We start from the raw sequence: 23,479 nt of genomic DNA, 5'->3' as shown, positions 1-23,479 counted from the left end.
CTTATTGGCCAGCGCTACTTTTTAGCGCTAAAGAGAGGAAGAGAAAGCGCTATCGCGCTGTTCTTGTCAAGGAAAGAAAGTAAATTCCAGAGAGTTATACGCGCCCGCGTGAAAATCGTAGAGCGGCCACGCGTGACGAGATTTCAGAGTTTTAGAGTTTTTTTCGGGAAGAAAACTTTAGTATTTTATGGGCTTAATTCTTGGGATTTTGTGTGACGATATAAAAGGGATTTTATTATCAGACAAAAAAAAGTTAGCCGCCACACACAATACATCAGATATCAGAGTTTGATCGTGGAGTTTTTCTGAAGAAATCTGGAGCTTTAACGTGAAGAACGAAGACGGAGATCGATAGTCCGGACACGGCGTCGACGACGGATTTGATTCTTATATTTTATTTATTTAATTTTGAATTTATGTCTGGATTTTTGAATATGATTTGGTGTTATTTGAATTCAGTTATGAACTAAATTTTTATAGTCTAGAGGTCGGATGGAACCTGGTGTAGACACTTTCATGAATTTTTTATTTTATTGAATTGAGTTTCTTCTAGATTAATTGTTTTTTCTTGAATTGATTGTCTTTTCAATTATCTGATCAATAATTGAATTGTAATATTTATTTGAAATCTGACACTCGGGAGAGGAGATTTTGAATAGGACCATTAGAAAATACACTGTTAATTATTTATATCGCTCGGGAGAGTGTATAATTTTAATAGAGCTTTTAAAAAGAACATTGTTTTGAATTGATCACTGCAAGTAGATTCTTAATAGGGATAGTGAAATTGAATTGTAGTTGATATAGTTTATTCGGCACTCAGAAGAGGGAATAATACACTTAAGTGTTCTTGGATATTAATTGATTGAAATTCATGAAGATTAATTAATTAGGATTGACTGTTGTTGAAACCAGGTGAAATCTAAACCTCTATACCAGTTTTTTCTGATTGATTATATCTGAAAGTTGTGTGTGTGCTGTTAAAATTCATTGATTATTTTATTTTTCTGCAAAATTATGAGATTTTGATTTTCTAGATAAAGTTTAGACTATTTTAATTACAAGCACTGAATATTTTTATTTTACTCTCTGTGGGATCGATACTTGATTTTATCACTATATTAAAACTTGACACTCGTACGCTTGCGAGTATTTTTTACAACATGTTTTTGGCGCCGTTGTCGGAGAGTAAATTTTGATTATTTTTTAGTCTTGTTACCAATTATTCTAGATTTTAATTTAGAGTTTTATTTATTTTATTTTAAGTTACTAATTTATTTCTTCTTATTTTTAATTGCATTCTATGCGACGATCTCAAAGTAAGAATTCTTTACTTTTTGATATGGAGATCGAGCGCACTGCACGTGCTTTAAGAAGAGCTAGAAGAGAAGAAATTGAGACAATGACTGAAGAAGAAGCACAACAACCTCCACTTGTTCCAATTAGAGATCACTTTCGACCGACGATCCAGGCTCACTATTCTGGAATCGCTCGAGGGACCATTAACGCCAACAATTTTGAACTGAAGCCGGCTTTGATCAACATGGTTCAACAGAACCAATTTAATGGGAGAGCCACTGTTGATCCTCATCTACACCTACGGACTTTCTTGGAAATAACTGATACGGTAAAAATTAATGGTGTTCATGAGGATATTATTCGATTACGCTTGTTTCCTTTTTCTCTCAGGGATCAGGCCAGAAGTTGGCTCCAATCACTCCCGCTAGGGAGCATTACTACTTGGGAGGGGATGGCAGAAAAATTTCTTGAGAAATATTTTCCACCTGCTAAATCTACCCAATTGAAGATCGAAATTAGAACTTTCCGGCATATGGAGTCTGAACAGCTCTACGAGGCGTGGGAAAGGTACAAAGAATTACTTAGACATTGTCTTAACCACAATTTTTTAGATTGGGAACAGATCGAGTGGTTTTACAACAGACTGAATGCGCCTACGAGAATGAATGTGGACTCTGCTGCTGGAGGTACTATATTTGCAAAGGACCATGTTCAGGCCTATGATATGTTGGAGCAGATGACGGTCAATAGTTTTAAATTTCCATCTGAGCGTATGGGAGTTAAGAAGCCAGTTGGAGTGTATGCAGTGGATCCTCTCACATCTATCACTGCTCAATTATCTGCACTGACTACACAGGTAGCTGCTTTGAATAAAGTGAGTGTTACAGAACCAGCAGGTGTTCCGGGTGCGATGGACGAATATCACTATCATGAACAAGCCCAGTATATCAATCAAAGAGGTTATGGAGGCTATCGAGGTAAACCTGTCCCTAATACTTACCATCCTAGCTTGCGTAATCATGAAAATATTTCTTATGCTAACAACAAAAATGTGTTGAATCCTCCGCCGGGGTTCAATACAAACAAGGATGAGGGTAAGCCCTCTTTGGAGGACGTTGTTAGTAACTTTGTGCAGGAATCTGGTAAGAGGATGGCGAGGACTGAAACTCGTCTAGATAGCTTGGAGACGCATATGGCCAACATGGGTGTTGTGTTGCAATCCATGGAGACCAGCATTGGGCAGTTGGCGAATGCACTGAAGGATAATAACCGAGGCCAGTTTCCGAGCAACACTGAGGTAAATCCAAAGGAGAAGTGTAATGCCATAGAGTTGAGGAGTGGAAAAGAAGTTGGAGTCCAAGAACATGTTGTTGAAGAGAAGAAATTTGAGGAAAAAGTCGAGGAGAAGGAGACTGAACTTGAAGAGAAATCGATGTACAAGCCTCCACTCCCCTACCCGCAGATGTTCAAGAAGAAAGCTTTAGATGAGCAGTTCTCCAACTTTTTGGAGATTTTCAAGAAAATTCATATCAACATCCCTTTTGCTGATGCTTTGGATCAAATGCCGAATTATGCGAAGTTCATCAAGGAGGTGATGTCCAAGAAGAGGAGGCTGCTAGAGAATGAAGTTATGAATCTAACTGAAAAGTGCAGTGCAGTGCTACAAAAGAAGATGCCACAAAAGCTTAAGGATCCGGGGAGTTTTACTATCCTTGTTCTATTGGTGGTTCTAATTTTACTACTGCACTTTGTGATTTAGGGGCCAGTATTAATTTAATGTCATTATCTATTTACAAGGCCTTGGAGTTGGGAGAGATGAAATCGACTATGATTTCATTGCAATTGGCGGATAGAAGCATCACATATCCATTGGGGATTGTTGAAGATGTGCTAGTCAAGGTGGATAAATTCATCTTCCCAGCGGATTTTGTGATCTTGGACATTGAAGCGGATCATGGTGCTCCACTAATTTTTGGGAGACCATTTTTTGCTACGGCGGATGCCAAAATTGAAGTGAAGAAGGGTGAATTTTCAATGGGTGTGGAGTGCGAACGAGTGATTTTTAACTTATTCAGGAAGACAGCCAATCCACCCATCGAAGAATTGTGCTTAATTGAGCCGATTGTGAAGTTGGAGAGCTGTCCAAGAGCTGATCTTGCAATTGATTCATCAAAGGAGAGAGCGCTAAATTCAACAAAGAAGGCCACGACGAAAAAGAGAGCAAAATTTAAAAGGCGGTTCGTGGAATTTATTTGGCCTGTTAAAGAGAAGGGGAAGAATTAATACCGGTGAAAGTCGGGCTGACGACTATAAACCAAGCGCTTTTTGGGAGGCAACCCAACATTTTTGTTTTTTTTTTATTTTTATTCAATTCATGCTTTAATTTTTTTTTTGTTCATCAGTTATTTATTATTTTTGAAATTATTATTGAGAATTTTGGAGGCTGATATTTTTAAATTTGTTAATTTTTTTATGATTTTAGAAGTTTGGGCAGAACTTTGTGCGTGCTCGCTCATGACTCCCCCACGCCCGCCTGACCTCTACGCATCCAGTGCGCGCAATCCAACAGCGCACACTTAAGCGCTATCGCGCAATCCAACAGCGCACACTTAAGTGCTATTGTGCATACAAGCCACGCTACACCTTGCGCTATCGCGCACTCCAAGGGAGCAGACTTAAGAGCTGTCGCGCATCTGAACCGCGCACATTCAAGCGCTATCGCACAACTTAAGGGCTTATTTCTACTTCCAGTCTGCTAGTTTCCAGTCCCTGTCTAAATCTCACAATCTTGCACGGCCTTGCCATCGTAAATATTCCACTCAACAAAATATCACCATCTCTGGGATTTTGATCTTCATCACAAGGCCGAGATTCTCAGAATTTGTTCTTTCTCCATCCACGCTCGCACAGAAACAGGGGCATCTTGGAGGGCTTGGGAAGTTTTCTTTTTAACGGTAAAAAAGCTGAAATTTTCTCTACTACATTTGAGTCATGTTATATTTTGTGATTTGAGGCTGTTGGGTTGTTTGAATTGTGGTGTGAAGAACGTTTGATGCCAGTGAATTTTGATATCATTGACTTCGTGCATACCAAGTGTTTGTTGAATTGCTTGGGTTAAAGTTGTGTTTGAACGTTGCTGGAATTGTTTGGAGTTTAGTGCATTGTTTGAGGCATTTTATTTGAGTTGAATTATTGAGTTACAATGCCACCGAAAACCAAAGGAAAGGGAGCACTTTCTTCGTCCTCTGCTGCCTCGTATGATCGACACAGATTTTGGAATGCCACAGCAGAGGAGTACTACATTGATGTGATGGAGAAATGGATGCAAAAAGAAAGGGGGATGAGATTGAGAGAGTGTGATGCTCCGACGTTAATTGAAGCTCAGAGAAGAGGTTGGGAGACATTTGTCAGGAGTCCGCCAGATGCTGTTATATCGTTGATTCATGAGTTTTATGCAAATTTGATGGTCAAAGATGTGGATCTGAAAGTTTGAGTTCGAGGAAAATTGGTGGCTTTTGATAGGAGTATGATTAATAGTCTCTATGGCATGCCGAACTTGGAAATTGAAGAGGATGAGTATCAGGTATTCAAGAATGATCCATTTCCAGATAATCTTGTACTTCAGACTTTGTGTCATGATGGTGCGGAATGGAAGAGGAATGCGAAGGATGAAGCTGTTACATTTTCATCCATCTTTCTTAGAAGAGAAGCAAATAATTGGCATGAGTTTGTGGCTGCCAAGATGTTGCCATCTGGGCATACATCCGATGCGACTAAGGTTAGAGCTGATCTTGTGTACTGCATTGTGACTGAAAAATCTGTTGATGCTGGGAGAGTGATTCAGGATTCTATCGTTGTTGCTGTTAGGGGATCCTCGACTATCAGTTTATCCCACTTGTCCTTGATTACTCAACTTTGCCGGTTAGCCGATGTTGTGTGGGATGATACGGAGCAGCTTCTTCCGATTCGAGGTCCTATAAAAATTACTGGTGCACTGAGACGGGATAAGAAGAAGAAGGCGGCCAGTACTTCTGAACAGGCAGCTGAACCACCGCAGCTCTTTGAGCCACTACCACACTTTGAGCCTTATCAACCTCCCCATTTGGAAGGACCTATGTCACTACCGTCACATCCGGCCAGTGAGTATTCTATTCTTGATGATTCTAAGGTCGTGCCTGCTCAGATGAAGAAGCAGTGGAAGATGATGCAAGCACATATGACATACATGCATGAGTTCACTGCAGCTCTCGCCCAGAATTATCCTCCCACAGTTGTGCCTTATCCACCTCCTCCATAGTGGTCACCTGATGTTACTGCTGATGCTGCACCTTCTTTCCATGGAGATGATGATGATGACGCCGAGTCCTGATGCTCGGTGTTGAAGGTAAGAGTCCCTTGTTCCTTTTCTTATTTTTTAATCATTAGGGACAATGATTACATTAAGTTTGGGGGGTGAATCAGTGTTTGATTTAGTTGGTTGGTTGATAGTTGTTTCGTTGAGTTTTATTGTGATTCATAGAAAAAAATTTTGTTTGAGTTTAGGAGTGTTAGTTGAGTTGTGAATTAAGTCGAGAAATAATTGGATGCATGGCTGATGAGAAAAAAAATTTTGTGCTATCACTGAAATCCATGATTGTCTACCTATCTGATAAATATTTTTGAAAAAATGGAACCAATTGAATGAACAATTTTCTATATACTCTGTGATTAATACTTGAGAATATGAGTTTTGAAATATGCAAACATAGATATGATTGAGGCATTATTTGAAAAATTTGGGCCTAATTTGCATTGAATTAATTTATCCTTAGTTGCCCATTTGAGCCTACACTTATATGAGTACTTGAGGTACAAAAATCTGAATTTGTTGTGAAAATCAACGTTTACTGCTGATGATTATCTTTTCTGCACTGATTGAAATTTGTATGATTTAATTGTGGATTGAGACTTGTCTAGAACTAGTTCGAACACTCTTCGAGGCGAAATACGGGCATAACTGTGATTAAGAATGATTTAGGCAATTTTTCTGAATTTGTTTGATTCTTTCAAGCTACGTATAATGCATGTATCCCTAGTACATTGTTTGATCCTTATTGAAAATCGAATGGCATGCGTATAAACGTGTAATTAAACTCTCATTCGTCATTATTTCAAGGTCCTACATTGACTACCTGAATAGCCTAAACATTATTTCCTACCTTTAAGGAAGTAATTTGAATGCTAAAATGTTATATGCTCCTAGTTTTTATTTGTGAATATGGAATGGTGTGGTGGATGAATTTAAAATTAAGAAAGAGGTAGTAGAAAAAAAAAAGTGGTTGAAAAAGTTGTGAAAGAAAGAATGAGAAAAAAATGAAGTGAAAAAATAAGTGTAAAATTGTGAATGAAAAGGAGTTGAAGTTAGATTGAGCATAAATATAAATTACTCCTTATTTTGAATTCTTATTCCGTCATTTGTAGTCATGAGCCAGACCTTACGTTATAAGCTGATTAATTCCTATTGACCAAGTCTCAGTTGCCCAATATACTAGTGGAGAAGAGTTGCGAGAATTTAGCCTATGGACTGTTAATTGATGCTTTTAATAATTATGAATTTTGATCAAAACACGCACACACTATTATTCTTTGCATTTACCTGATTGTGAGTGTTTTTGATAGATATCCTATATTTGATCTCTTTCTACCTTGAAAAGTCCTCATGATCTATGAATGTATGAATTGAACTTGGATAAGGGTGTTTTGAAACGTGAGTTGCGAAAATTATGAGTTTATGCGGTTATTTTGTTATGGCTGAAACTTTCAAGTGTTAGTAGGTTGGATGAGATTGGATTTGAATTTTTGAAATTATTGCTGAGGCCATTTCTTCATAATATTTCTTGACTATTTTTGGTGATTTGAGTTTTTGGAAGTATTGTTTTGATAGTTTTGCTCGGGACAAACAAAAGTTTAATTTTGGGGGTATTTGATAAGTGTATTTTATACACTTAATTTATATATGATTTTAATTGTTAATTGTATGTTTCGAGCAGATTTATGCGGAGTTTTGTTGTTTTTGTGTTTGTAGGAAATTATGGAGATTTTATGAAAAAAGAGAAGAGAAAATAATATTTTGTGAGAAAATGGAGAAAAGGAAAAGAAAATAAGAAAGAAAAGATGAAAGGAAGAAAAGAATCGAGAGATGTTAATGGGCTTTCTAATGGGCTTATTGGTCAGCGCTACTTTTTAGCGCTAAATAGAGGAAGAGAAAGCGCTATCACGCTGTTCTTGTGAAGGCGAGAAAGTAAATTCCAGAGAGTTATGCGTGCCCGCGTGAGAATCGTGGAGCAGCCGCGCGTGACGAGATTTCAGAGTTTTAGAGTTTTTATCGGGAAGAAAACTTTAGTATTTTATGGGCTTGATTCTTGGGCTTTTGTGTAATGATATAAAAGGGATTTTATTATCAGACAAAAAAAAGCTGGCCGCCACACACAATACATCAGATATCAGAGTTTGATCGTGGAGTTTTTCTGAAGAAACCTGGAGCTTTAACGTGATGAACGAAGACGAAGATCGATAGTCCGGACACGGCGTTGACGATGGATTTGATTCTTATCTTTTATTTATTTAATTCTGAATTTATGTCTGGATTTTTTAATATGATTTGGTGTTATTTGAATCCAGTTATGAACTAAATTTTTATAGTCTAGAGGTCGGATGGAACCTGGTGTAGACACTTTCATGAATTTTTGATTTTATTGAATTGAGTTTCTTCTAGATTAATTGTTTTTCTAGAATTGATTGTCTTTTTAATTATCTGATCAATAATTGAATTATAATATTTATTTAAAATCTGGCACTCGGGAGAGGAGATTTTGAATAGGACCATTAGAAAATACACTGTTAATTATTTATATCGCTCGGGAGAGTGTATAATTTTAATAGAGCTTTTAAAAAGAACATTGTTTTGAATTGATCACTGCAAGTAGATTCTTAATAGGGATATTGGAATTGAATTGTAGTTGATATAGTTTATTTGGCACTCGGGAGAGGGAATAATACACTTAAGTGTTCTTGACTATTAATTGATTGAAATTCATGAAGATTAATTAATTAGGATTGACTGTTGTTGAAACCAGGTGAAATCTAAACCTCTAGACCAGTTTTTTCTGATTGATTATATCTGAAATTTGTGTGTGTGCTGTTAAAATTCATTGATTATTTTATTTTTCTACAAAATTATGAGATTTTGATTTTCTAGATAAAGTTAAACTATTTTAATTACAAGCACTGAATATTTTTATTTTACTCTCTGTGGGATCGATACTCGATTTTATCACTATATTAAAACTTGACACTCGTACGCTTGCGAGTATTTTTCACAACACATATCTGAACCATCAACACAACAAACTCCTCAATCAAAAATCTGTTCACACTCTTCTCAATCTTTAAGGCTAACAAGTCACAACCCTTGTTCTTTCGTCATTCGGTTTCGAAGTTGATCTTCTTAACTTGAAGCCCCATGTTTTCAATCTGAAAACACATCATACATATCCAAGAATATCAGCGAGAACTCAAACAATATCCAGCTCAATTACATCTCAAAATTCAAGGAAAAACTAGTTGCAAACTTTGCTCAATTCTTAGCAGATTCGAAATTTAGATTCTCGAACTCAAAACATTCAAATACAATCTGATATAAAGTGTAAATATGCTGCATATATCAGCAATCAACTCCAATCTAACTCGGCTCAAGCAATCTAAACTCAAATTTCATCAAATTCTTGAACCGACGGCATAACGATATAAAATCAGTAATCGAAACAATATCGAACTCGAATCTCAATATCATATCAGCATATATCACATAAAACCAGCAAAATACATCCAAAATCTAAATCTATCAGATTTTCAAGGGTTCGAATTAATGCTGGAAAATCATAACAATTGTAAACGGCATCCAATCTCCGAACCGATTTCGATATAACACTATATAGAACTCAAGAACTCATAGTCATAATCACTTCTGATTTTTCCAACTTCCAACTTTCAAAACATGCTGGAAATAAGATAAAACTTACTCCAAATCGAATCTCTCATTGCAAGGATCGCAGCGCTATGTCCGGAATTGAAATCGGATAACCGGATCAAAAGATATCTAAGTTTGAAAGGTCAAAAATGGCTTCAACCCTTCTCTTTTACTTTCTCTCGGTTCTTGCTGAGTTTTTGGGCTGAAAATCTGATCAATTTATTGCCTTACACGTTTTTATGGCCACTTGCAAGGAAATTGCACTTTGGTCCCTGAACTTTGGCTTAAATGCAATTCAGTTCCTGGACAAGCGATTTAATTCAATGTCAATCCTACATAATTTAACAATATTAGAATTTAAATCTAAACTCTAAAAATTCTCAAATTAGATGTTCTTGGATTAAAATTAAAAATTGCATTTTAACCCTTGAAACTTTGATATTTTCAAATCAGTTCCTGCTCGAGTTTCACCTTCTAATTAAATCCTCTTCAATTTCTGGAACATGGAATTTCCATCTTACATTCCAAAATATTCAATTCAAATATTTTATTCTTTTAATTTAAGAATCCCGGAATTAAATCTCAAAATCCGTAAATTCTCAAATCAAATATTTTTGACTCGCAAATTAAATCTATAATTTCCATAAATAATCTAATTGAATATTTTCCAATATTCGGAATTTAAATCTCAAATTCCATACTTAATAACTTAATATTTTTAGGCCTTACAATTCCTCCCCTCTAATGAATGATTTCGTCCTCGAAATCACAAACAATCTTACTACTGAATCTCGTCAGTGTAAGCTGACTGAAGTAATACTTACTTCAATTCTGTAAGTTCGGGATATATTTATGATATCTTTTCATTTCTATCTTCTCATATTCTCTGCTCTAATCGCTTCAGATCACTTTGTCAATGTCCTTGTAATCCCTGAGCTAACTTAAATCTAAGCTGCTCTTTCTTGTGATTACAATATGTAACGATCATTATGATCAGTCCAAAATCTTATCTACCTTACCTGATTACAGTTTACAGGTAAAAGTTTAGCTGAAGTAATTCATACTTTAATCATACAACCCGAAATCTCTACTATCATATCTGAATATATCTTTTCAAGTTCTTTCTTCAAATTGCGTCTATTCTGCTGACTGGAATTTGATTTATCTCTGAGCTGTTTCTCTGTCCGGTTTAGTATCTATATCGGATACTTGAAGTAACTCAGGCTCTTATCAAATTCTACTTCTGCTGACGACAGTACATCGAAAGAATCTAATTGATTCTTTAGCTTAGACATATAGATCATATCTGATCTCTCTTATCAATTCTGGAAGGAATATATCTGTCAGTAACCACATTAACTGTATTGAAAATATCATACAGTACAATTCAGCTTTCGTGACGACTTGTTTCTTTTTATATATCCTTCCATGCTTGGCAAAGAACATATATCAAGTCTACTCTGTCATGCTGGTTATCATTTCGAAATTTGTATCTATCATACACTGTTCATCTTTCATTCTATACAGATCAATCTTCACATCTTCTTTCTTTTCTTAAATTATATCTGATTTGATACTTTAGAAATACTATCTCAACACAAGAACTCTGATTTTCTTCGCATCTACTAATCAAAACATTATCTCTACATCTGTCAGATAGCTGTCACATGAATTAAAATCATCAGGAGGCAAAATCAATCAGTTGGTACCGAATCAGGTACTAGAGTTCTGAGTAACTTATCAAAATCTAGATAGTCACCTCAGACAATCCATAGATCAGAGGATGGTATAATGCAATCGCATACAACCAATCACTCAGAATCTCTGTTAATCAGTGCCACAATCTATCCAACATAATCTAATGTTTTCATCTCAACAATAGATTTCAATAATTCCTCTCTTTTCAAACATCTTTATCTTCCAAATCAAATCTGTATTACATCTAATACCGCATATACAAAAATTTGTCGAACTCTATCTCAATTCAAATCGCAAATTCTTGACTATCTAAATAGTTTCGAATTACAATTCTGTCGAAACAAAACTATTTGCATTTCGACTCCAATGTGGCTAAACTATATAATAGACCACTTGCATTCTTCTTTTCTATTTCTTCCTTTGGAAATCTTGATATCCAAAAATTCAATTCTGTCATATCTGCATTCACTTCCTTTCATCAACACTGATTTCCAAAGTCGTTCATACATTTTCAAAAAACTAGATGGATATTAAATATGTTGTAGTGTGCCTCTTTCAACGTCGAATATTCTATATCGAGAATATCTGGCATCATTCAACGATTCTTCACCACAAAATCCATCAATTCTGCTCTGTTATCTTCAATTCATATCTTGACCTGACATTCTCTAGTGAATTCTAACTACTTTGATTTACTTTATATGTCTCTTTCATCTTCTTAACAAATCTGGCTTAGTTTTAATCGAAATCATTCGGATTGGTTATGCATTCGTCTGCATATTCAAGCCATAATACACAGAAATCTGAAATCAATTGATCGAATGCCGATCTCATTCCTCATTTTTGTTTCCCAAAGTATTAAAAATCACACAATCAACCTATAATCTGGATAGTAATCTAATCTTTCTATCAGTTATGAGCCAATAATCTCAATAAATACTGAAATATCCATCAAAGGATTAATAATTCTCAAAATCCAAAGAAATTCACTACAAGAAAAATGCTCATCAACAACACTCAATAGACAACGTTTTTATGTAAAAACCGTTGTCTTGCACTTTATAACAACAGTTTTAATTAAAACCGTTGTGTTTTACTCTTGTGTTAATAAAAAAGACAACATTTTACTTAAAACCGTTGTCGTTTAAGGGTATAAGACAACGGTTTTAAACGATTGTTGTCTATGAGCGTGTATTTTGGACCTACGACAACGGTTTTAGAGGACTGTTGTCTATGAGAGTTTTTTATTGACAAAGGACAACGGTTTTAGAACACTGTTGTCTTTAAGCTTCTTTTTAATTTATTATGTCATTTTTAATTAATTTTTTTTAAAAAAAATAAATTAAAACCTAAAATCGCTTTTGCAACTCACGCCTTTAATTTTCTCACTCCCACACTTAACCTTTTCACTCACCCTCGATCGGCCTCACTCACGCTCAGAACTCTCAACGCCCGATGGAAAAATCTGGCCGCAACTCCAATCTCTTCCTTCTCCGGTGATTTTTCTCTATCGCTTGCGTGGATTCATCTCGTTTCTGTCCATCTGCTCCACCGTACGTTCAGCACTCTGCCGTGACAAGAAGCCCTAAATCCAAAATTGTATGTTTTCAGAAGTCACCCAAATCGGTTCGTGAAATTTCAAGATCGTGAGCTTTTCGTGAATGTTGATGACTATAATCATTTTTACATAAACCTCTATATCATTGTTGGTTTGCTCGCAGGTTTGAAGCAAAATCCCCTGGACCCATGTAAAACAGCGAGCAATAGGCGTTTGATGAAAAGTGTATATTGAAGGCTTGAATTGATTGAGACATGCTGAACCCAAGGGAACTTTTGCATTGGAAGCTATCAAGTGGGGAACAGATTATTTCATAAGGCACACCCTCATCCTCGTGTCTGTGGGCTCAGTTATATTTATAGCTACATATTATTAGATGAATAAATTATGATATATTTAAAGCAATGCAATATCTTTTCAGATCTGCTTTTTGCGTGGCTTCTCTGATTTGGGAGTTGGAAACTTTGTAGTCACAGGTTCGTTTTTCTCTGATTTTTTCTGTTTGTCTTGCTTCCACATGTTGTAAATGTGCTCTATCTTTTCAGATATTCTTGTTGTGTGGCTTCTACTTGGTACGCGTAATGGGTTTGCTATTCAACGTGATTTATGTTCTTAAATCTTTGTTTGGTTCACAGTAAAACGTGATTTATGTTTTTAGGTGTATGCTTAGATTCTTTTTACCCTTCTATGTGGATTAGGGATGATGTTTACCTCCAAGAAAGTAACTGACTGACAGTAAATTTATTGGCTTTACTTAGACTCCTTTTGTGATAAATCATCGTCCTTGTTGTTTTCAGATATTATTTGATAAATTAATCCACCGTAGCATTACTAAATTTTTGAAAAGATTCATTTTGTGATTGTGACTTAAAGTTGGAGAAGAGATATATATTGAAATCTTGAACTCGGATAGATTCAAAGTATAGGCGCAAATCCCATTACTCATCAGCTCATAATTACGATTTATTAAGATACAACTCTGCACGCCTAGCTAATTGAGTCGAGTTCAAATTGTAAATCTTTATTTTATTTTGAATTTAAAATGATTTCAATTTAAGTTGCATATTGCTTCCGTAATCGATTAATTTATTTTCCAGTAGTTAATTTTATATTAAAAAAAAATTTAAAAACACTTGCATTATTCTGAACTTCGCATAAATAATTGAGTTTGCTTGAGTTAAATCAATAAGTATATATGAATATATTATATTATTCATCTACTCGTTTAATGGTCCATATATAGAAAGAAATTTTAATAGAATAATATATAATGGGCATGCCCATGCTTAAATCAATAATTCAATAAATTCTTGCTGACGAGAGATTTTTTTAATGTGTAAAATATTGTCACCTTTTGAGCCTTCAATATTTTAAATAGAGGCTGCAAGAAAGCTCACCTTTTGAGCAGATTTCCTGTTTGGACTTTCCATGATGAGTAGTTTTAATGAAATGAAGTAAATATGTGTATATATATATATATATATATATATATATATATTAATATTAAGCAGTAGAAAGTCCCTTTGTCTTTAATGCCACAAGTGGCTGACTTGTGCCTTCACACAACAAAACAAATTACTAATAGTATCTATGTTTGTTTGTTTTGGTCACCCATTTTAATTTATACATTCAATAATATTAAAAAACATATATTTATATATATTTTATCATATATGTTATAGCTGGTGATAACGGTGTACATGAATAATATTTCTCGTTTCGTGGTTGTAATTTTTTTCCAGAAATAATATGATCATATGCGTCTCTATGCAAGAAAACAAGGTTTTGTTTGAAGTAAAAGCCATTAGGAGGGCCTTTTATTTTAAAATTTGTATGTGTTGTTAATGTTGTTGCATTGCAATCTCCTACTATCACCCAATTAGAAACTAGCAAAGATGTTTATTTGGTTTTGGTCATACATTACGTGCTTGGAATTGTGCTGTGTTGGAGAATGACACCAAATTTTGGCCAGCTTTTTTATTCACATCCACTATGTATATATAATGACATAAAAAAGTTTTAATGGGGACTTACATTTATTAGAGGGGAGGAGTCTGCATTTTTTCCAAAGTCCACATTGTTCTGAGCCCTTCCACGAAAACAAAGCAATAAGGACAAAATATACTACTTTTGAATTATTAGACATGCACAAAAATCAGCCATGGAAAAGTCCTTCCAGACAACTAATAGTATAGCAGTATACGAATTATTAGACATGCACAAAAATATTCTGGTGAGTTTCTTGGTCTTTCTCTGTTGTGATTAACATAGCAAAATAGTATATGATCATTCCCAAAACTAAGCTCAAAGTTTTTTTTTAAATAAAATAAATTGATTTAAATTTCTGAGGTTGATTTGTGTGGGTACTGGTGTCTGTTTCCTCTGTAAGAGATCTCTGAGAAGAAGGGTGCAAAGGAATTGTTCATTTTTATAGTTTCTTGGTGTATGAAAAAGTTAAGTTCATATTTTAGAGCAGAATTAATATTCATTTTCTTACTAAAAAGTTAATCAGTGTGAACTGAGTTTAGTAATTAATTACTATTAAAAATTGTATTAATTAAACATAACATTAATCGTATATTAAGAATCAGAAGGATAACCTGTTTGTCCGCACTTGGTGGTCAACTCGATTCATAATTTTATTGCAAGGATAGATACTGGACGCTAACATTGCAAAAGTTAGATTAATTATGTATAATGTATTTCTTTCCTTTTTTAAGAAATATTTTTCTCATGCAGTTGTGTAGAAAATATGAGACATGTTATATTTCATGTTATATTTTTTTAAAAATATGGATTATATTTTCTTATGAGTACTGTTTTTTCTGTCACAAAATTTTATGATTATTTGGTTACTATTTGTAATTGGGGTTATGTTAAGATCTTGTTGTATGACCTACAAACTATTTTGAAGGTAGGTTCTAGATAATTTTTGGGTGATTAGCTACATCAACAATGGACAAAGAATGGATGTGTAAGGATAGGCTATCACTTGAATATGAAATCGGAATAGAGTCTTTCTTGCAATTTGCAATGAGCAATTCTAATGATCCTAATGCAATTCCTTGCCCATGTGCAAGATGTGGTAATTTGAAGAAAAAAAATGTTCAAACTATAAGGGCGCATTTGATCTATAATGGTATAGATTTGACATATCATACATGGATATGGCATGGGGAAAGATCTATGACAGTGAACTCAATGAACGGTACTGATGGATTTGGGCAAGATGAAGACGCATCTTTTGCTGAAGAACCTATAGATATGGTACATGTTGTATATGATTCGTATGCTGAGAATCCAAGTCAATTCAATAAGCTACTTGAAGATGCCGAGAAAAGTTTATATCCTGGATGTACTAAATTCACAAAGTTATCTGCCATTGTGAAATTATTTAACTTGAAGGAAAAATATGGTTGGAGTGATAATAGTTTCACCGATCTACTTAGTTTGTTTCGAGAAATGCTTTCAGATGACAATGAATTGCCTTCATCATTGTATGATGCCAAGAAAATCTTACGTGCACTAGGGATGGAATACGTGAAAATACATGCTTGTCCTAATGATTGTATCTTATACCGGAAGGAGTACGAAGATCTTGCCAATTGCCCTACTTGTGGGACATCGAGGTGGAAGTTGAGCAACAAATCTAAGGTAAAAGAAGGAGTTCCTGCAAAGGTCTTGTGGTATTTCCCACCTATCCCAAGATTTCAAATAATGTTTCGGGATAAGACGGTATCCAAAGAGTTAACTTGGCATTCTGACAATAGAATTCGTGATGGATACTTACGTCATCCAGCTGATGCACCATCTTGGAAATTAGTTGATTGCATGTGGCCAGATTTTGCTTCCGAGACAAGAAATTTGAGATTGGCTATATCAATAGACGGGATCAATCCCCATAGTTTGATGAGTTTTCGTATAGTTGTTGGCCAATTTTAATGATCACCTAAAATCTTCCACCATGGTTGTGTATGAAGAGAAAATTTGTGATGCTCACTTTGTTGATTTCTGGTCCTAGACAACTGGGAAATGATATTGATGTTTACTTAGCACCTTTGGTTGACGAATTAAAATGCTTATGGGATAAAGGTGTTGAAGCATACGATGCATATCGATAAGAAAGTTTCTCCCTTAGAGTTGGGCTACTATGGACAATCAATGATTTTCCAGCATATGGGAACATGTCAGGTTGTGTTGTGAAGGGATATTATGAATCTCCTATTTGTGCAGAAAAAACTTATTCGACAAGGTTGAAGCATTGCAGAAAAATGTCATACATGGTCCATCGAAGGTTTTTACCTTCAAATCATCCGTATCGAAGACAAAAGAAGGCATTTAACGGGAACCAAGAGTTTAACACTGCACCACGTCCATTGAGCGGCCATGAAGTTTTGGAAAGAGTTGAAAGAATTAATTATCGTATGGGAAAATTCGGCGGAAAGCTTCAGTTGAAGATGGGTGATGGAGAGAAATGCTGGAAAAAGAAATCAATTTTTTTTGAACTTGAGTATTGGAAAAATTTACATGTTTGACATGTTCTTGATGTGATTCATATTGAAAAAAATGTATGCGAAAGTGTCATCGGTACGTTACATGACATTCCAGGAAAAACAAAGGATGGAGTAGCAGCAAGACTTGACCTTATGGAGATGAATGTGAGGTCTGAATTGGCACTAAGGATTGGGGATAAGAAAACGTTTTTGCCACCAGCCTGCTACACTCTAAGTAAAGATGAAAAGAGAAGTATTTGCAATTCATTATCAGGAATGAAGGTCCCCGAAGGTTACTCTTCTAATGTTAAAAACCTTGTGTCGATGAAAGATTTGAAACTTGTTGACCTTAAGTCACATGACTATCACACTCTAATGCAACAATTGCTTCCTGTGGCCATTCGCGGTGTCCTTCCAAAACATGTCAGAGATACAATCACTCGGTTGTGTTTCTACTTCAATGAATTATATAGTAATGTGATGGATGTCTCAAAGTTGGATGAATTGCAAAGAGAAATTGTGATGATATTGTGTTTGCTTGAAAAGTATTTCCCCCCTTTATTTTTTGATATAATGATTCATTTAACAGTTCATCTCGTTCGAGAGGTGAAATTGTGTGGACCGGTTTGGAGCAGACACATGTACCCATTTGAAAGATACATGAAGATTTTGAAAGGTTATGTGCGCAATCGCAATCGGCCTGAAGGGTGTATAGCTGAATGTTATATTGCTGAAGAGGCAGTTGAATTTTGCTCAGACTATCTTTCTAATGTCCACACAATTGGGATACCATCAAGGGACCGTGAAGTACAACGCACCAAGCCTTTGTCAAAAGCAATTGTGCACTCCGCTAGTCATAATGAGTTGCAGCAAGCACATCTTTACGTATTGACAAATGATATTGAGATTGATCCTTATATTGAGTAAGATCCTCAACTTATCAATACTTCCTTGTGCATTCAACACATTCTATTGATTTTTGAATTCTAATAATTCCATTAGGGAACACATGGTGGAGTTGAGGACAAGATTCCCTCATAAAGCAAAGTCCAAAAAGTGGTAACAAGATGAGCATAACTGAACGTTTATTACATGGTTGTATGATTTTGTAAGTTCCAAAAGAACCAAGTATAAGCATATATAAAACCCTTGCTTTCTTATGCAAAATATTAAGATTATTGTTAAATCTAGGTTGAACGTGCAATTGACCATTCCACGCATCAAATATCAGAAAGATTAAAGTGGATATCACGTGGACCTAGAAAAAAAGTGTTAAAGTATTCTGGTTATTTGATTGATGGGGTTACTTATGCTACAAAAGAACGTGATGATGTAAGAGTTACTCAGAATTCTGGAGTAAGCTTAGTCGCAAAGACCATGCAAGTTTCCAGTGCAAAGGACAAAAATCCAATTATGACAGACATGGTTTTCTATGGACTTATTGAAGAAATATGGTCACTTGATTACCACAACTTTCAAATTCCAATGTTCAAATGTCATTGGGTGGAGAATAACAATGGTATTAAAGTAGATGATCTTGGTTTCACATTAGTGAATCTGAACAGAATTGGATTTAAATCAGAAAGTTTTATCTTGGGAAGTCAAGCAAAGAAAGTATTTTTCGTTGAAGATCCTGAAGATCCATTATGGAGTATTGTACTTGCAGCCCCTACAAGAGAATCATTCGAGAACGCAAATGGGGATGAGCTGGAAGACATTGTAATCCACTATGAATCTTCTACCAGAGGCTTACCATCAATGGAAGTCGACGATGAAGATGACAATGAGCCCCAATGCCTTCGTGAAGATTGTGATGGAACATGGATCGACAATTAATAAATAAAGATATTATTTTGCTGTAGAAGATATATTTGTAGACAATATTGAAATGCATCTTCATTCTAAATATTATTTTGAAGACTATTTCTAATTTTATGCATCTTTGTGTATGCTGATTTTAATTCAAAAATGACTTTATTATGGTGTTTCTTACAATATTGATATTATTTTTTACTTTTTAAATGACTAGATTACATCTAGACTCAATGAAATCCTTTGGGAAGCTCAAAATCAGGTCCAATGAGGAGACAATTGAAGCGTGGAGCAAGAGAATTGGGCAGCCTCCAGCAGTGATTGGGAAGGGCAAGGAAAAAGTTGCATCTACATCGACTAACAAGAGCGTCGAGGGCAAGGAAATGCAAGAATCAGCAGACACCGAAACAACAAGAACATCTAGAGGTCGTACACATCTAGATAAACTTGCTAGGCAAAGGGTTCAGGGCATTCGGAAACAGGTAAGATTCAATAAACTTGGACAACCGGTGGGAGATGCTGCTATTGAGATGCAAAGTTACATAGGCATACTTGCTCGAGAAATGGTGAAGATAAATTGCAAGACGTGGAAGCAAGTTCCAAATGCAGTTAAAGAATCGATATGGGAGTCTGTTAATGTAAGTAAATGACTTTCTTTGTTCACAATCTAGTACTCATATTTTTACAATATATTTAATGTTATAGGATTCTTTTTAATGTATTTCCAAATCTGATTTTTTCAGTTGTCATATGATGTTCCTGCAAGTTGGAAGAAGGGATGTTTGAATTCAACAAATAATAAGTGGCGCCAATTTAAATCTCATCTCACTCAGACATATATTATGGACAAGCTTGACAAACCAGAAGAGTTGAGTGAACCACCTAGTGGCTATGGTCTTGCAAGAGATGATTGGACTTCTTTTGTCATCACTCGCATGTCTGATGACTTCAGTGTAAGTTTAATTTTCAGTTCAGTGCAAATTAAAACACATTAAGGTTCTTGACATGTGGAATGCTTCATTTGACTAGCAACTAAGCGACATCCAGAAGGAGAGAAGAAAGATGAACAAATATCCCCATCGCCTTGCTCGCAAAGGATTTGCACGATATGCCAAAGAAATAGTATGAATTATTCCTTTGGCACCTTTTAATTTTTTATAGCACTTGCACAATTAACAAATTTAGTTACAAATTTATTTCTCATATGTGTAAATTGTTCGAATTTGACATATATCATTTGATTTTTCTTATTTGTAGGTAAATGATTTATGTGACGATGGTGAGATCAATCGAGCACTTATTTGGAAAAAAGGAAGAGTCAATAAAGAAGGGGAGTTTGAAGGCTACGAGTTGAAAAAAACAGTAGACAAGATTGTGAGAAACTATACAAGTACAATAATTGTATAATTTCAATAAAACCTTTTGAAATTAATTATTTCTTTCAATTGGATGACAGGATGAGTATATACATCAGAAGATTGAGGGTAAATTGGAAATAAAAGGTGCGAAAGAAGATATCCTCACCAAAGCGCTTAATACAGGAGAACATGGTGGACGTGTCAGGGCTGTTGGAGGTCATATCACTCCAAAATTATATTTTAATGTTGGTAGATGTTTGAAGACTGACATTGTTGACCGAGAGGTGATGATTGAGCAAGGGAAAGAGTTGGTAGAGGCTAAAAAGTTAATTGCAAAACAAGATACACGCCTTGAAGAACAAGATACACGCATTAAAAAACTTGAAGCAATCATCTACAAAAATGGTGCTTGGGAGAATGACGTTGATGACAAAGGAAGTTGCTCAGTACACTTGCAACAAGTGAATGATAATGAAGTGAAAATCAACAAGACTTTCCCAAGTTTTGAGGTGTTCAAAGATGTTGAAATGCGAGTTGTGGACAAAGAAATTTCTTTAATGGTATATTAGTCGTCGTGTATATTAATTAATGTTATTTACGTAAAGAGTTGTTACAATTCAATGACACAACTATTTTTCTTTTAGGGTGAATCAGTTATTTTGACCTTGGATTCTAGCACAGAAATTGTTGCATACGGAACAGTTGTTGAGGTTAATGGAGCTGGTAAGTTGCTCCATGGTCTTCCAATACCCAAGAATTGCATGCGTGTATCCATCGATGAAGCAATGCAAAAATCAGCACGTTTGCCATTTCCAATTCCCAATGAATGTGAAATTCTTGGTGATGCTGTTGGAACACATGTTGCTTGGCCAGAACATTTGGTAACTCTACGACACTAGGTAAATGAAATTTATTTAATTTCTAAGTACATATGCATTTAATTTTTGGTATTGCACCTATGTTTACATTTTCAATTATTAGAAGCATCAAAAGAAGATAACTGGCCATGCAAAAAAAAATCAGACTTTGTCGTCAAATGTGCCAAGATCGGTGCGATCGTTGTATTGTTATTGTAAGCAAGCTTTTGATAACGGAAAGAAATTGTCAATTCATTTGGATGAGGAGGTATTTGGAGATAACTATGAACTAAACTTGCACCATGAGGACATCAGTCCTTTGTATCTGTTGGAGCCAATTTTAGCAAATTGTATGGTTGCTTACATATGGTAAGTCTTCAAATTGCCTTACACTTTGTTTGTTGTTTTATTAAATATAATAATCACTTGCTTTATTAGTAAGCTATGTATTATTTAATGTAATTCTGATTGTATTCTCTTCAAAATTGTAGGCATCTTTATAAGAAGTTGGTCAAGGAAAACAATATTGGTAAATTCAAATTTGTAAATCCACACAACATCCCAAATTTTCAAAGAACCACAAATGACAAAATAGGTAAAACTGAACGGTTGAACCAGAGGGCAAGCTTTTTATCAGACCAACTGATCGGTGCATTAGTTAATCAATTGGTTTTGGTGCCAAGTAGTAGCGGGTAACTAACATCCATAATATCATTTTCAATTGATTTTCTTAGACATTTGTATGTTTCGATTGCATGTGTGTGTGTAATTATGATCTTGTGTTTGTGTAGATTCCATTGAAATCTCACTGTCATTGAACCTCACAAAGAAATGGTTTACTTGTTGGATTCTGCAAGTCAGCGAATTCGCGATGACGAATGGAAATATGCCGTGGAAATGTGAGTTCATAATTAATTTTAAGTATTAATTTATTTTATTATGAAAACTCATAAATCATATATTTTAAATGTATGCATGAAGGGCATTAAATTTTTTCAATTCAAACAAAGGAAAGAAAGGAAGAAAGCATGTCTAATGGGAAGTAATCAGCGTATGTGTACTTCTATTTCAATCTAAAATATTGGGTATACTAGCCATTAAAATTTTGACATTTTTAAAGGCTCCTAGACAACAAGATATGAAGCAATGCGGTTACTATGTGATGAGATATATGAGGCAAATTACTGAAAAAGTTGCAACTATCGAGGGAGATGCACTACGATCGATTGTAATATCATCTTCGTCAATATCTCATATATTTGGAAGTTATCTACTTATCAATTTTTAAATTATTTTAGTTTTGTTTCAAGCTCATATACATTTTTGTTTGTTTTCACAGTTCACAAAAGCAGAGTACTCTCAAGAAGAAATTCATGAAGTGCGATCTGAGGTAGCCGAATGCATACAAGATGATATCTATGAATAGGTATGTACATGAGTTTGTCATATTGAGTTTGAATAGGGCTGTTTTGAGCTGCATTTTGGGAATGTGTTTGGAGTCTACTTTGAGTTGTATTGGTGGTTATTTTGTGGCTATTTTGGAGGTTGTTTTGGGGGTGCTTTTAGAGCTTGTTTGGAGCGGCTTTGAGAGGTGATGGGGCTGTTTTGGATTGATTTTGGAGAGTGTTTGGAGTCTATTTTGGGGTTGTTTGGAGGTTGTTCTGGGGCTATTTGGAGGTTGTTTTGGAGTCTACTTTGGGTTGTATTGGTGGTTATTTTGTGGCTAATTTGGAGGCTGTTTTGGGTGTGCTTTTTGAGCTTGTTTGGAGCGGCTTTGAGAGGTGATGGGGCTGTTTTGTATTGATTTTGGAGGGTGTTTGGAGACTATTTTGGGGCTGTTTGGAGGTTGTTCTGGGGCTGTTTGGAGGTTGTTTTGGAGTCTACTTTGGGTTGTATTGGTGGTTATTTTGTGGCTATTTTGGAGGCTGTTTTGGGTGTGCTTTTAGAGCTTGTTTGGAGCGGCTTTGAGAGGTGATGGGGCTGTTTTGTATTGATTTTGGAGGGTGTTTGGAGACTATTTTGGGGCTGTTTGGAGGTTGTTCTGGGGCTGTTTGGAGGTTGTTTTGGAGTCTAATTTGGGTTGTATTGGTGGTTGTTTGTGTCTATTTTAGAGGCTGTTTTGGGTTGGTTTTTGAGCTTGATTGGAGTGGATTTGAGAGGTGATGGGGTTGTTTTGAACTGCTTTTGGAAGGTTTATGGAGTCTATTTTGGGGCTGTTGGGAGGCTGTTCTGGGGCTGTGTGGAGTGGTTTTGGGAAGTGCTGAGGGTTGTTTTGAGTTTGCTTCTTTTGTGGAGAATGTTTGTGGCTTTCTCGAGAATATCATGTTCATTATCAAATTTTATTCAACTCATTGCAGACTTGGTATTTTGTGGAGTTGTTTGGAGATTTTTTTTGG

General features: G+C 35.3%; 2 protein-coding genes across 2 annotated transcripts; both read left to right on the top strand.

The window, feature by feature from the left end:
- Nucleotides 1–15,518: 15,518 nt before the first annotated feature.
- On the top strand, nucleotides 15,519–16,505 carry LOC140861544 (uncharacterized). The gene has a single exon (XM_073264566.1). The coding sequence runs from the start codon at nucleotides 15,519–15,521 to the stop codon at nucleotides 16,503–16,505; it is 987 nt and encodes a 328-aa protein (XP_073120667.1).
- A 242-nt stretch (nucleotides 16,506–16,747) lies between these two features.
- On the top strand, nucleotides 16,748–18,892 carry LOC140861542 (uncharacterized). Its single transcript, XM_073264565.1, has 3 exons — nucleotides 16,748–17,024; nucleotides 17,172–17,941; nucleotides 18,248–18,892. Exons 1-3 carry the CDS (start codon nucleotides 16,748–16,750, stop codon nucleotides 18,890–18,892), a joined length of 1,692 nt encoding a protein of 563 aa, XP_073120666.1.
- The last annotated feature ends 4,587 nt before the right edge of the window (nucleotides 18,893–23,479 follow it).

The sequence above is a fragment of the Henckelia pumila genome, chromosome 4 (assembly GCF_033568475.1).
Source record: "Henckelia pumila isolate YLH828 chromosome 4, ASM3356847v2, whole genome shotgun sequence".
NCBI classification, from domain to species: domain Eukaryota; kingdom Viridiplantae; phylum Streptophyta; class Magnoliopsida; order Lamiales; family Gesneriaceae; genus Henckelia; species Henckelia pumila.
This window is presented reverse-complemented; position numbering and strand designations above follow the sequence as displayed.